At 49.8% G+C, this 15,226-nt stretch overlaps 1 protein-coding gene across 2 annotated transcripts; it reads right to left on the bottom strand.

Moving 5' to 3' along the window:
- On the bottom strand, window positions 1-12,544 carry SPDYC (speedy/RINGO cell cycle regulator family member C). 2 transcript variants are annotated; one of them, XR_015240731.1, is made up of 8 exons: window positions 9,117-12,544; window positions 8,090-8,275; window positions 7,768-7,826; window positions 7,213-7,298; window positions 6,939-7,110; window positions 6,514-6,856; window positions 1,651-1,764; window positions 1-908 (listed from the first exon to the last, which is right to left on the bottom strand). XR_015240731.1 is itself a non-coding variant. In XM_086676949.1 (7 exons), the coding sequence occupies exons 2-7, from the start codon at window positions 8,229-8,231 to the stop codon at window positions 6,287-6,289; spliced, it is 837 nt and encodes a 278-aa protein (XP_086533075.1). In that variant the 5' UTR covers window positions 8,232-8,275; window positions 9,117-12,544; the 3' UTR covers window positions 6,077-6,286. The 2 variants fall into 2 exon arrangements, 1 of the variants encoding a protein (XP_086533075.1); XM_086676949.1 differs by lacking the exons at window positions 1-908; window positions 1,651-1,764 and adding an exon at window positions 6,077-6,321.
- Window positions 12,545-15,226: the final 2,682 nt, after the last annotated feature.

Here is a 15,226-nt window from a genome sequence, read left to right on the forward strand (position 1 = left end):
TTGAGGGCCTGAAACTTCTGTATGATACTACAATGATAGTTACATGACATTATACCACACAAATGTAGGATATTAACAACAAGAGAAACAATGTAAGGGAAAAAGAGGGGGGTATGTGCCCAATTCTCGGTACTTAAGGAGCCGTTTTTCTGTAAACCAAAAATTGCTCTGAAAAATAGTCTATCTTAAAAAAAAGAAAAAAGTTAAAACATACACCTACCATATATGACCCATTATTCCACTCCTAGGCTTTTACCCAAGAGAAATAAAAGCGTATGTCCAAAGACTCGTGTATGAATATTCATAGCTTTGGTAGGGACGGTCATCAAACGATCTTTCCTTGAGATCTTTTCCTTTGTAGCTGGGCATCCCACTGCACCACTGCTGACATCTATGGTGTCGTGAGGGTGACAGCCATCCACACTGCATCCCACAGATGGCAATCCCCATGATCTCTTTAGTGGGTTCCAAGTGCTGTAGTTAAAGATGGGTGCGGTATCTGTCCAGTAACTTGACAATATTATCCAAAGTGATGTTCCCACCGTGTTTCATGTTTTCCTGCTTCTGTCTCTGGGTGGTTTCTTGAGGGGTTTGATGATCAGGGCAGAGGCAGAAGGCACCGCCCATATGGCGTCCTATCTGTTCACTGTCATCCCCAGCCCTTGCCATCACCAGTTTCTTTTGGCGATGTCGTTACCAATCTTCTTGAGGGACAGACCCTAAGGGGCCCATCTTGGAGGCCCAGGCAGACACGGCACCGGCCTCCCTGCCAGTGCACTTTAGGTATACAGTTTTGATCTCCTGGGGCTCGAATGTAAGCGGCGTGGTGGAGGTGGCTAGTGCCGGATGATTTGGGGACTGGCAACGAAAGTTGCACTGGGGCCTCCTCAGAACAAGAGAGCTGAAAGCTATTCATAGAAATTGTAATTGTGGCAGCCCAAACTAGAACCAATCAAATGTTCATCCACGCATTGTGAATGCATAAGCAAATTGTGGTATGCATGTACAACAGGATACTACCCAGCAGTAAAGACGAACAAGAGGTGAATCTCAGAATTACAACAAATGTAAGAAGCCAGGCAGTTCATCCTGTGTAATTCCACTTATATGAAAATTCCAGAGAAAGGATGCCAATTGAGTGCCAGAAAGCAGATCAGTGGTTACCTGGAGGCGAGAGTGGGGGCCGGCAGGTAGGAAAGGGTGCAAGGGAAGGATGGACAAGGGGTTCGAGGAAACTTTTTGGGGTGATGGTTACGTTCACTATCTCGATTATGGTAATATGGGTGTATACATGTCAAACAAAATGTACATTTTAAGTATACGTGGTTTATTGTATGTCAACTAGACCTCAATAAGCTGTTAAAAACACCACCAGGACTTGGAGTGCCTGGCTGGCTCAGTTGGTAGAGGATGTGACTCTTGACCTTGGGGTTGTAAGTTTGAACCCCACGTTGGGTGTAGAGATTACTCAGAAAATAAAAATCTTAAAAAAAATTAGTCTTAAAAACACACACACACACACACACACACCAATAGGACCTAATTACTGATTAGATCTGGCTCTTGGAACACCGGGAGGGATCAAAGATAACACTGAACCCTTGATGTGGCTTGACCACTTAAGTGGATTAATGAGGCAGGGGGACTCACCAAGCTGGGGAGACAGTGGAAGACCTTTGGGAACAATCCCTCCAAGCAGAGATGCTTGAGGAGGGAACAGCTCTCAGAAGTACAAATTGGGGAGCCACTGGCCACTGGTGCCATCTGAAAGAAGCAGAAGTCGGAGGACAGACGCTTTATTCTGGATACCAAGATACTTCACAAAGATGTCAGTTCTCCTTAAAGTCATCTACAGATTTATCACAATTAATATTCTGATTGGGAGGTGGTTAGAAAAGCTGATTTGAAGGTCACAGGGAGGGGCATCTAGGTGGCTCAGCTGGTTAAGCCTCAGACTCTTGATTTCGGCTCAGGTCATGATCTCCTAGTTCACGGGTTCGAGCCCTGTGTTGGGCTTTGCGCTGCTGGCACAGAGCCTGCTTGGGATTCTCTCTCTCCCTCTCTCTCTGCCCCTCCCCACCTCAAAAATAAATTTAAAAACGTTAAAAAAATAAAGTTCATAGGGAAATTAAATAAGAATAACCAGGAGATTTCCGAAAACAAAGAAAAATCAGGGGAGACTAACTCTACCAGATATTAAAACACAACAAATCCATGATAATTTAATGTAATTAAAGAGGGGTATTGACACGCATAGATCATTGGAAGATAGAAAAATCTAGAAATAGATCCAAATGCACACAGGAATTTAGTATATAATAAAAGTAACATTTCAAATCTGTTGGGAAAAGTTGAGTTTTTTAAAAAAAGGCATTAGGAATATACGAAGGAATTTTGTATATGATAAATTCCAGATGAACCCAAGATTTAAAAGGAAAAAATGAAAACAAAAATGTAGCCAAGAGCTAAGGGAGAAGATTCTTTAGTCATGTCAGTGTGGAAAAGGTCTTTTCAACCATGACACAAACCCCAAAAGCCCCAAAAAACTTACTTTACTACATTAAAAAATCTGCACAGCAAAGTCAGTAATGAACTGAAGAAACTGCTTACAATTTACATCTTGAAGGGCTATTTTTCCTGCAAACCCTTTTATGTCAATCAGAAACCGAAAACAGGAGAAATGGGAAAAGAACAGGGTAATTCACAGAAAAAAAGACAAATCGCTTTTTTTTTAAGATCTTTAAATTTTTATTTTTTAATTAAAAACATTTTTTTAATGTTTATTTATTTTTGAGAAAGAGACAGGCAGAGCACAAGCAGGGCAGGGGTGGGTGAGGGCAGAGAGAGAGGGAGACACAGAATCCGAAGCAGGCTCCAGGCTCCAAGACATCAGCACAGAGCCCGACACGGGGCTTGAACTCACAAACTGTGAGATCATGACCCGAGCTGAAGTCAGCCGCTTAACCGACCGAGCCACCCAGGCACCCCAGGAGATAAACAGTTCTTAAAGGTATGACTCTGAATTCACTCAAAAGAAAAATAAATGCAAATTTGAACTTCACCAAGAGATCATTTCCCAAAGATAAAAAGATCTGGTAGGTTACTGACCCGTGAATATTCTGGAAAAGAGCGTTCACATGTATTGCTGGAAGTGGGGATCGATATGGGTACAGCCTCTTATAGAGGGACCTCCGGCAAAAATTGTAATGACTATTTTGATGTAGGCTTCGAGCAATTCTAGGAATCCAGAGTACAGCTATCTTTTCACTTTTGAATAATGATATCCTTACCCAGTCTTAGTGACTCTGTAGTACTGTTGGGAATAGCAGAACTCTGGAAACAACTTAAATGTCAATTAATAAGGAACAAGTTACATTTTGGTCCATCCATGAAGAGGAATACTATAGAGCTGTCAAAAGGAACATGGATAAGGAACCATCTTCAAAATATGTGGATAAGCACACACCAGGATGCATGGAATTCTTCCCTTTGAGTTTTTAAAAGGGAGGGGGGCAAATATATATATATATATATATATATATATATATATATATATATATATATATTTGGTGTGGCGTCTTTCTTCTGACACCGCTTCTCACATCAAATGTGTTTCTTCCCAGATACCAAATACATGTGACTTTTTTTCTCTCTTTTTTTCTTTTTCAACGTTTTTATTTATTTTTGGGACAGAGAGAGACGGAGCATGAACGGGGGAGGGGCAGAGAGAGAGGGAGACACAGAATCGGAAACAGGCTCCAGGCTCTGAGCCATCCGCCCAGAGCCCGACGCAGGGCTCGAACTCACGGACCGCGAGATCGTGACCTGGCTAAAGTCGGACGCTTAACCGACTGCGCCACCCAGGCGCCCCTACATGTGACTTTTCCACACCAATTCTCCAACTCCCCACTGCCAACTAGGTGCTTACAGTTCAGTTCAGTTCTGACATAAATTCCCAGTTAGTACAGATCCTGTAGGTTAAGGGTTCAGTCCCACAAGATGCCAGCCACAAATGGGATGCCCAGGTGACCCACACACCTGTCTGGCTTACTACAAATCTGGGGTGCCCACCACCCCCTCCTCAGCTTTGCTGATTTGGTAGAAGACTCACAGACCTCAAGAAAGTGCTTTGTGTACGAGTTGTTTAAAGGATACAACTCTAGGGGTGCCTGGGTGGCTCAGTCAGTTAAGCATCCGGCTTCAGCTCAGGTCATGATCTCACAGCTTGTGGGTTCGAGCCCCGCATCAGACTCTGTGCTGACAACTCAGAGCCTGGAAACCTGCTTCGGATTCTGTCTCCCTCTTTCTCTGTCACTCCCCCGCTCACGCTGTGTCTGTCTCTCTCAAAACTAAAATAAACATTAGAAAATTAAAAAAAATAAAGGATACAACCCTGAAGCAGCCAGATAGAAGAGGTGTGTAGGGCAAGGTATGGTGGAGAGGGGGAAAGAGCTTCCTTGGCCTTTCTAGGCGACCCCCCCCCCCCCCCCCCCGCCCAGGTACAGTCTCTGTTCATCAACCCAGAAATGTTCCAATGTCCAGTCCTCTCCTCTCCTCCACTTCCCACTCTTGACTGGTCTTTCGGATGACCAGCCCCCACTCTGAAGATAAGTGGGGGCCCCACCCTGAGTTGCCTCATTAACACAAATTCAGGTGTGGCCCAAAGGGGCTCACCGTGAATAACAGAAGTCACTCCTATGACTCAGAACATTGTAAGGGTTTTAGTAACTCTGTACCGGGAACCAGGGACTAAGACCAAATATATATACATATTTTTATTACACTACATTTGGTTATGTATGTTTATATTCTTTCTGTGGAAGGACACAAACGACAAGTTTTATAGCTTCCAGGGAGAGGAGCCAGGGGTAGGAGGTGACTCTTGGTTAAGAATTTAAAAGGTACAGGTGAATATATTACTAATTGAAAAACAAATTAAAAATACTTTGTAGCCCTCGTCTTGGCTTCTAATGGGCTCAACCTCCAGGCTTTCTTACTTCTACACTTTTTGGGAGCCACTCGTAGAGCATGCAAGGTAATGGTGCCCAGGCTCCCCTGTTTGACCATGTGGACTCTTCCAGCTTCACTTCCAGCCATTCCCCAAACACACCCTCCCCTCCAGGCTTTCCCTAGGCATTCCCTCTACTAGTAACACCTGGGGCTTCCATCTGAGCTCTGTTCCTTTTTTTTTTTTTTTTTTTTTTTGTGTAGGCTTCCGGCCCAGCATGAAGCCCAACTCAGGTTTGAACTCACAATCATGAGAGACTCTGGGATCGAGACCTGAGCCCAGATGGAGTCTGGCCGCTTAACGGACTGAGCCACCCAGGCGCCCCTGAGCTCTGTTCCCGAGACAGCTTGAAACCTTCTGGGATTAATGCAATTCAAACCTCACATAACACCCATCCCAGAGTAATACCCATTTTGCGGATGAGACAATGGAAACTAAGGAACATGCCAAGGCCACACAGGAACCTGGGATTTGGATTTAAGCTGTCTGACATCAGAGACCAAGTGCTCGTCTCGACTCTAGACTATCCAAGAATATCCTACCTCCCAATCTCTGTCCCTTCATGGGCAAACTTGACATTGTTCAAGGCTCAGTTCAAATGCCACCTTCTCTGGAAAGCCTTCTCTGCTCCCTCATTAACAAGTTGACTTTTGGGATGGGGGGTAGATGTATTATAAGAATTACCTTATATGTGATTGCAGCCCAGGGCAGTCACCAAGTGTCATTCCTAAACAGACCAGGCTCTGCAGCCCTGTCTGAGCTAACCACAGAGTACTTCTCCATTTAAGCTTTCTTTTGTCCTACAGGTTCCAGGGCCTTGTAAGGACTGCGTGTATTTTCATCTCATTCAACCCCAGCTACGCTGTGTGTACGGTTCATCATGCATAGGTGATGTTACAGAGGGGAAACTGAGGCTCAGGATGACCGGTCATCAATGGAAAGGAAAACTGTTATTACAGAGCCTCTGCTCGTGAGTCTCAATCACTGATACCTAAAGCTGGCAGACCCCCCCCCCCCCTCCAATTCCCTCCCTACCCCTACCCTGGGTCAAGGAGCCAGGCCAGGGCCTAAGCACAGTCGGTGTCCTGTAGACACGAGTTTATTAGAGGGGCCAGGGTCAGAGTGGGTACAGTTGGGAGGAGGGGACTGGGGGGCCTGGGCAGCACTGCCAGCCTGTGGCCAATAAGACAGAAGGCCGGGGCGGGGTGGGGGGCGCCCACAGCCAGTAGGGCTTGGGTCAGCAGACAAGCAGGCGGGCTGCTCTTCACCCTGCAAATATCAGCGCCTAGGGCACGGTGGAGGCTTCGGGAGGACTGGGGAGAAAGGTCAGGGAGAGGCTGAGAGAGGAAACCCACCAAGCGCCCACGGTTAGGAGGTGGCAGAGCTGGGACGCGCGCCCAGGCCTGCTGGACCCCAGGCCCTGTGCCCCTACTTCCCATTCTGTTGGGCCCCACATCTGCCTCCCGAGCTCCCAAGCCCACCCCCAGCTCCTGTCCCCAACTCACTGTGGAGAGTGTAGGTGCCCGGCTCCAGCTGCAGTTGGGGGGGCAGGATGATGAGGAAGCCCCCCACCAAGGGGTCTTCGGCCACTGAGAGACAAGCTTGGGAGGGAGGGCAATGGCACTCAGGGTTTGGGGAAGGGCACTTGGATAAGACAGGCAAGGGGCGGGGCTGGTGGCTGCAGAGGCCGTGGGCAGGGAGCAAGCCACAGAGGGAACAGTGAGGAGGCGAGAGGCCGGGGCCTCCAGGCAGGGGCACCCGGGCCTTTGGGCAGCCCCTCTGAGCTCCACCGTGGTGGGGACGCCGCTCTCGAGTCCAGGCCCAATGGGACGGCTCCTTGGCCATGACCTGGCATGAGGAGAGCGGGTAGTCAATGGGGGTGGGAGGTCCGGCCTTGCTCCCCCACCCCAGGATGGCGGCGGGGCCTCACCTCCTCACAGCACTGGCGGCTCACCATGGCCTGGAAGCCCATCCGGGCCCACAGCTTATCCCTCTGGTGCAGGAAGTCTGCCACCTGACGACGCCAATCTTTTCCCAGGGCCCACAGAAAAATCACACATTTAGGGTCCTCCAGATCCTCCTCCATGTCATTTGCAAGAAACCTGGCCTCGGAGGCAGGGGGTGGAAAGCAGAAGTAAGCATCTGCCCTGCCCCCTCCCACAACTCCTAGCAAGGGTCCCCCCCCTCCTGCCCTGGGCACTCACAGCGCCAAGAACAAGTTGCTGTGGGTGTACTCGCTGAGCTTCAGGTTGGCACGCCGGAAGTAGACCAGCACCATGGCCAGGAGATACTGCAGACACAGAGGGGGGCAAAGGTGACAGGCACCCGGAGAGTGGGCCGTGAGGGGCCATTTGCACCCAAGGAAGCCGTGGTGCAGGTTAGAGAACCCAGGGGAAGTAGTGGGGTGAAAACAAGGATTTAGGGGCGCCCGGGGGGCTCCGCCGGTTAAGCATCTGACTCTTGATTTCAGCTCAGGTCACGATCTCACGGTCTCCTGGGTTCAAGCCCCGCGTCAGGCTCTGGGCTGACAGTGCGGAGCCTGCTTGGGATTCTCTCTCTCCCCCCCTCTCTCTCTCTGCCCCTCCCCTGCTCACGCTGTCTCTGTCTCTCTCAAAAATAAATAGACTTAAAAATAATTTAAAAAACAAAACAAAACAAGGATTTAAAAGGGAGGTGCTCCCTCCATCAGACTGGGAGACTCAGTGAAATAGCAGCATTCAAGCCTCTTGTGACTGGGCTTCTACTCCGTGTCACCTCACCTTATCTGAAATCTGGAAACAGGGATCTCTGGAAAGGAATTCCTGCAGGAAACTGTGCTCTGGAGTAGAGAAGAGAAATGATGGACTGGGGTTACCACACCCCCACACAAGCCAAGAGTGGCACCCCAGAGCCCAAGCCTCCACCCAACCCACTTGCTGACATGCCCCCCCCCCTTTTCTCTGGGGTCACCTGGGAAGGGAAGGGACAGAGATTTCAGATGCCTGCCCTGGGCAAGTCCCACCTCTCACACTGGCTCACACTGGGTCCCCCCAAGTCCCCCAGCACCCCCCCCCCCCAGCACTCCCACCCCGGGGAACTCACCCAGAAGGCTGAGGAAGGCCTGGAGCTCCTGGTGCGGGCGCGGGCGGAGAGACACGCTGCCCCCACCCTGACGGCTCCAGCCCCCCAGCTTCACCTGGGTGGCAACCACGGGGAAAGTGGCAAAGTCTTGAGTGTCGCTCATTTCATGGGGGCGGGGGCGGGTAGGGCGCGGTGGGGCAGGATGGCCTGTGGAGAAAGTAGCCTCGGGACTCCGCCCCGACCCCCTTGCCCCCCACCCGTCGAGGGGGTCGAGGGTGGCCAGACAGGGGGCCTCCAGAAGATGGAGAGTCGGGCGTGGAGATGGGGGTGGGGGCGGCGCTCGGAGCAGGCAGAAACTGGGGTACGCGTGGGCTGGGGAGGCCAGAAATGCAGCCGACTTGCTGCAGCTCTCGCACCGCGTCCCAGCCCCCCCCACCCCACCCCCCCAGGCCAGGCCAGAGAGCAAGAATGGGAGCGAGAGGCACCTCTGGCGCCGCTGAGCGCTAAACCCCAGAAGATGGGTACACCCCAATACCCCTTTTGCAAACACAGGACCCGAAGCGGGCAAGACTCGCGGCTACTTAACTGTGGGGCCTGTCTGACCCCCCCAAAGCGAAGAGTTTAATTGCTTCCCAACTCCCAACTACCCCTTCACCCCACACCAAAGTGGCATACCTGGAAGGACCACCAACCCCTTTCTTCGTGAAGAGGAAACTGAGGCCCGGGAGTTGGGGGGGGGGTGCCTTTAGAGCAAGTTGAGCGGGGGGCACCTCAAACGTTTCAAGCTACGGGGAGAGACGCCAACTACGGGGTTCAGAAGGTGAGGCCCGGCACCCCGTGGCCAACCTGGGGGCCTCCACCTAGGCTCCCACAAGCAGCCCAGCCTCCTCCAAAAAGCCTTACCTGAGCTACGGCATTACCTACAGCATAACTCCCGGCGCAGAGCGGCTGTATTTATAGAGCCCCGGCGCTGCCCCGCCCTCGCAGCCCTCCGCCAATCAGGCCCCTTCCTGGGGAGGGGGCGGGGCTTCGGGGCATCACCGCTCACCTCTGCCTGGAGTCAGCTCGGTCTCCACATTCGCCTCCCAGCTGCGGCTCCCCGGGTAAGGGCTTCTCCAAAGCTGCACCACCTTCAAGAGGGGTAAAGGCAGGCCGGCGGGACCCCAGGGCCTGCATGGCGACACGGCCCCCTCCCCACCTCTTTATAAAGGTGGAGCCAAGGTGCAGGGCCCGGAAATGAGGCCTGGGCCCCGTTCACTGATTGCGCCTTGCTGGGGCAGGGTCGCTGGCTGTGTCTGTGTTTGTTTCAGATCCAGGAATCTCAAAAACCTCGGAGCTAGAGAAGAGAGTGTCCTGGCACGAGAATTCCCGGAGTCCACATCCCCTTCCCAAGATCCTTTAGCGGCTGGGGGAGCCGGGCCTGTGGCTCCAAGCCTGGAGAGGAGGCCTTTGCCAAAGACAGTCAAGCCCTCTCCTCGCCCCTACCTGCCCTTAAGATTTTCGTCTTCACCGCTTCATTTACTCCCTCTCCAACCCTATGGGACAGTCAGCACCTGCATTACTTTCCACATTTGACGGGTGACGCTTTGTTTCCCAATTTTTTTTTATTGTGGTAAAATACACATAATGAAAATTGCCTCCTTAGCCATGCTTAAGTTCAGTAGTTTAAAAAAATTTTTTTTTTAAATCTTTATTTATTTTTGAGAGAGGGGGAGAGACAGAGTGCAAGCGGGGGAGGAACAGAGAGAGAGGGAGACACAGAATCCGAAGCAGGCTCCAGGCTCCGAGCTGTCAGCACAGAGCCCGACGCGGGGCTCAAACTCACCAACTGCGAGATCATGACCTGAGCGGAAGTCGGACGCTCAACCGACTGAGCCGCCCCAGCGCCCCTTAAGTTCAGTAGTTTTAAGTACATTCCTAGTGTGCAACCATCACCACCATCCGTTTGCAAAACTGGACGCCTTTACCTGTTAAACAGTAACTCCCTGTTTCCCTTCCATGGTCCATGGCAACCACCATTTTACTTCTGCGTCTGTGAAGTCAACTACTCTAGGGACCTCATGCAGGTGGAATCACACAGGGGTTGGCTTTTTTTGTGATGCCCTTACTTCACTTAGCATGTCTGCAAGGTTCATCCACGCCCTACCATGTGTCAGGATGTCCTTCCTTTTTACGGCTGAATAATATTCCATTCTGTGTATAGACCACAGTTTGCTTATCCCTTTATCCATCGATGGATCAAGGCCCACCTCAAGCTCTGTGCTGACAGCACGTAGCCTACTTGGGATTCTCTCTCTCCCTCTCTTTCTGCCCCCCGTCTGCTTCTCCCCCTCTCAAAATAAACAAATAAACCTAAAAAAAAAATAGAATAAAAAATAAAATACATATTTGAATAGAAACGGAGGCCAGAAAGAAGCTGAATCGTTTATGCTCCAAGTCGCAAGTGGGCTCAAGTCACGGGACCAACACACCTGCCCCTGGGAAGTAGGTCTTGTGGTTCCCGTTGCCATTTCTCAGATGGTAAACTGAGGCTCAGGGCCTCGACCTCTGACATTTAAATGAAAGATGAAGGGAATGTGGCTGGGCCACATGGGTGGTGAGTACTGGACCAGGTTTGGAGCTCAGGTCCCAGGACCTCAGATGCAGGCTCCTTCCTGTGACCCAGCTGCTTGTCACTGGTTGGACACCCAGCAGTCGTCTCTGCTTTTGCTCCCAGGCTCAGGCTTCGGCCCCGGCTGCCAGTGTGAATTTTCATTCCTAGGGACTGCCCCTCCTGCTCTGTGTCCCCCAGGCTCTGTTGGTTTCTGAGTCGCTTAATCTCTTGATCTCTCTGCTGTCTTTCAATCTCTCCGAGTTTCTGGGTATCTGGATGTTTTGGGGTCTCTTGGCCTCAGGCCCCACGTTGAAGCATAAGGCAGGGAGCCTGGCTGTCTGGTCTAGAGCCTGACATGGAGGAGATGTTCAGAATGAATGAATGAATCAATGAATGAATGACTCCCCCAGGCCAGCTGTAGTTTTGACCCCTCCCCCTCAGTAGGTTGGTAGAAAAAAGCTTGCGGGTGTGCTTCAGGCCCATCCCTTCGGTGACAGCCTTGGGCATCTGACACTCCACACTGGGGAGAATTTTTTTTTTTCACTTTTTATGTTGAAAGAATTTAGACTCGCACAGATGTTGCTTAAGAGGTAAGGAAAGTGGCGTCTTTGTCTGGTTTTGGAATCAAGGTAATGCTGGCCTCAGAGAATGAGTTTGGAAGTTTTCCTTCCATTTCTATTTTTTGGAAGAGCTTCAAAAGAATGGGTGTTAACTCTTCTTTAAATGTTTGGTAGGTTTCCCCTGGAAGGCCATCTGGTCCTGGACTCTTGTTTGTTGGTAGACTTTTTTTTTTTTTAATTTGTTTAACGTTCATTCGTTTTTGAGAGACAGAGAGAGACAGAGCATGAGTGGAGAAGGAGCAGAGAGAGGGAGACACAGAATCTGAAACAGGCTCCAGGCTCTGAGCTGTCAGCACACAGCCCGACACGGGGCTCGAACTCACAAACTGTGAGATCCTGACCTGAGCCGAAGTCGGACGCTCAACCGACTGATCCACCCAGGTGCCCCTGTTGGGAGACTTTTGATTACTGGTTCAATTTCTTTACTGGTTATGGGTCTGTTCAATTTTCCTATCTCTTCCTGTTTCAGTTTTGGTAGTTTATATGTTTCTAGGCATCTGTCCATTTCTTCCAGATTTCCCATTTTATTGGCACATCATTGCTCCTAATGTTCTTTTATTATTGTTTTTATTTCTGCTGTGTTGGTTGTGATCTCTCCTCTTTCATTCGTGTTTGTGCCCCCTTCACCCAGCTTCCCCCAAGGGTAACATCTTGCATAACCAGAGAGCAGTTAGAACCAGGAAACTGACGTTGGCACAACAAAACTCTACATATTATTCGGATTTCATCAGTGTTTACAAACGCTCACTTTTTTTTTTTTTTTTTTTTTTTTTTTTGGTGCTTGAGACCCATCCAGGTTGTTGCATGTATCAACGGTTCCTTCCTTTTTATTCCCAAACGTTTCTATTACCATCTAGTATTCCACTGTATGGAATGGGTGATCTCCAGTATGGGCCATTACAAATGAAGCTGCTATGAACATCGATAGGGATTTATGTACGGGATTTTACATGGACACAGGTTTTTATGTCTGTAGGGTAACCACCTAGGAGGAGTCCTGTGCTAAATGTATGTTTAACTTTATGAGAGACTGCCAAGCTGTTTTTCAGAGTGGCCGTTTTTCAGAGACAGTTTTGGAATTACCAATCTTCTTTTTTAGTCCGTTGTTGTTGTTGTTGTTGTTGTTGTTCTTTTGGGCACCCCTTCTACCCTTCTAGTTACTTCCACCTGTAAATGAATATGCACCTTCTTCACCATTTTTTTTAGTACTCGGATGTCATCCACATATAAACTTTTGATCGTTGGGTTTCGAGGCGACAGATTTTATTTTATTTTTATTTTTTTTTTTATTTTTGGGACAGAGAGAGACAGAGCATGAATGGGGGAGGGGCAGAGAGAGAGGGAGACACAGAATCGGAAACAGGCTCCAGGCTCTGAGCCATCAGCCCAGAGCCTGACGCGGGGCTCGAACTCACGGACCGCGAGATCATGACCTGGCTGAAGTCAGACGCTTAACCGACTGCGCCACCCAGGCGCCCCGTCGAGGCGACAGATTTTAATTAAACAGTCTTCACTGGAACTCTTTGTATAATGTGTTACATACTTCTGCGTCTTTCTTATTCGGTTTCCTTAGTTGCGTGGTTGTGATTCGCATTTCCCTGATGGCTGATGATATTGAACATCTTTTCGTGCGCTTATTTTCTGTCGTGGACTGAACTGCTGACCCCAAAAGATGTGTTGAGGTCACCCCCCTCCCCGCCACCACCGTTTCCTGTGAATGGGATGTAATTTGGAAATAGGGTCTCTGCAGATGTAATCAAGTTAAGATGAGGTCATAGGTGATTAGGGTATGTCCTAGTCCAGTATGACTGGTGTCCTTAGAAGAAGAGAAGAGACACAGACGGGCACACAGAGGAGCACATCAGGTGAAGACCGACACTCAGAGGGCAGACAGCCAGGTCACAACAGGGGCAGAGATTGCTGTGGTGGCAGGCCAGAGAACACCAGAGATGGCCTGCACCCACCAGAGAGGCAGCATGGCCCCTCAACACCTTGACTTTGGGCTTCTAGCCTCCAGCACTGTGAGAGATGAGATGTATCTTCGAAGCCCCCCAGGTTGTGGTACTTTGTTACACAGCAGCCCCGGGACACTTTTGCATCCATGTGTCTTCTCGGGCGAAGTGTCTGTTCCAGTCTGTTGCCTGTTTGTTAATTGGATGGTTTGTTTTCTTACTGTCGAGTTTATTTTTATTTAATGTTTATTTATTGATTGGGGGGGTGCACGAGTGTGGGAGAGGCAGGGAGGGAAGGAGAGAGAGAATCCCAAACAGGATCCACGCTGTCACATAGATCCCAACACGGGGCTTGAACTCATGAACCCATGAGATCGTGACCTGAGCCAAAGTCAAGAGCTGGACGCTTAACCAACTGAGCCGCCCAGGCGCCCCTCTTACTGTCGAGTTTAGAGAGTTCTTTACATATTCTAGATCCAAGCTTTGGTCAGATATATGATTTGGAAATATTCTCTCCCAAACTATAGCTCATCTTTTCCCCTCTCTGGACATTATCTCTCACAGAGGAGATTTTTCATTGTGATGATGTTCAATTATCGATTTTTTAAAAATAGATTGTGGGATTTCAAAGGTAGGGATTCTCCCATTCAAGGGCCTCAAGAAGCCCCAGAGAGAGACAAAAAAAAAAAGCCGAAGAGGAGAGGCAGCCAAGGGTAGACCCCTGGAGAAGAAAGAGCCAGAGGCTGGGGCTGAAGCTGTCCTGGGTAGACCTGTAGGGGGCTGGCTTGGATGGAGACACAGGCCTGGGGGGCAGGGGCGGGCAGGGATAGGAGGAGGGGGGAGCTGGACATGAGCCCCGAGTGCGCATGCCCAGAGGGTTACCATGGATCCAAGAGGCAGAGGACAGCCAAACTTCCAGGCCTGGTTCTGGGCCCCTTGCTTTGGCACCTGCTTCCCGATTTGCTCCCTGAATTGCTTTATTTATTCCACCAGCTGTAAATCCTTCCAGAGGCTCCAAAGATTGTTCCCGGCCCTGACACTCCTCCAAACCCACACTTGTACCCCTGGCTGCCTCTCGGACATCTCTGCTTGTTTTCTCCTCATCTGCCCCCATGAACCTGTCCCTTCCTCCGTTTCCCCACCTACTTACCAATAGTTGTTTAAAATTAACATAGCAACAGGGGCGTTGGGGTGGCTCCGTTGGCAAAGCATCTGACTCTTGCTGTCCACTCGCGTCGTGATTTCACACTTTGTGAATTCAAGCCCCACACTGGGCTCAGCCCTGATGGTGCGGAGCCTGCTTGGGATTCTGTCTCTCCTTCTCTCCGCCCCTCCCTCGCTTGTGCGTGCTCTCTCTCTCCCTCTCCCTCAAAATAAATAAATAAACTTTAAAATTAAATTCAATTAACAGAGCAACAGCAAAAAACTGGAGGTCATTGCCTTTCACTTTTTTATGCTTTCTTTATTCTTTCTATTTATTTATGTAATATTGTATTGCAGCACAGCAGCCGCATAGAAAAGTGCACAGAACAGAAATGAGTAACTGGATGAATTTTCAGAACACGCCTGTGTAGCCAGCGGCCCCACGTGCCCTGCTCGGTCTCTGGTGTCCCCTCCCTCTCTGTTTCCCCCAGGACGAATCACCATTCTGGAGTCTATCCTCATAGGTTAGTTTTTAGTCTTGCCTGCTTTTAACTTTATGTAAATGGGAAGCACACAGTAGGTCTACTTTGGGGTAAGGACCACCCCCCCCCCCCCAAGCTGCTTCTTCATTCCCCTTGCTGGGCAGTGTTCTCTCGGGTGAGAATTTGGAAGGACTTCTACTTTCTTTCTCACCCCCAACATCCATTTCATCACTGTATCTTATGGATTCTAGCTCAAAACTCTCTCCCTAATTCACGCCCACCTCTCCTCCCCACTGCCTCCCTGGGCATCAGCTCCGGCATGACTACCCCAGTGGTCCGCTGGACAGTCTCTGACGTCCTGTGCTTTG

Source organism: Puma concolor, chromosome D1 (genome assembly GCF_028749965.1).
Source record: "Puma concolor isolate L17-30 chromosome D1, mPumCon1.1.hap2, whole genome shotgun sequence".
Lineage (NCBI taxonomy): Eukaryota > Metazoa > Chordata > Mammalia > Carnivora > Felidae > Puma > Puma concolor.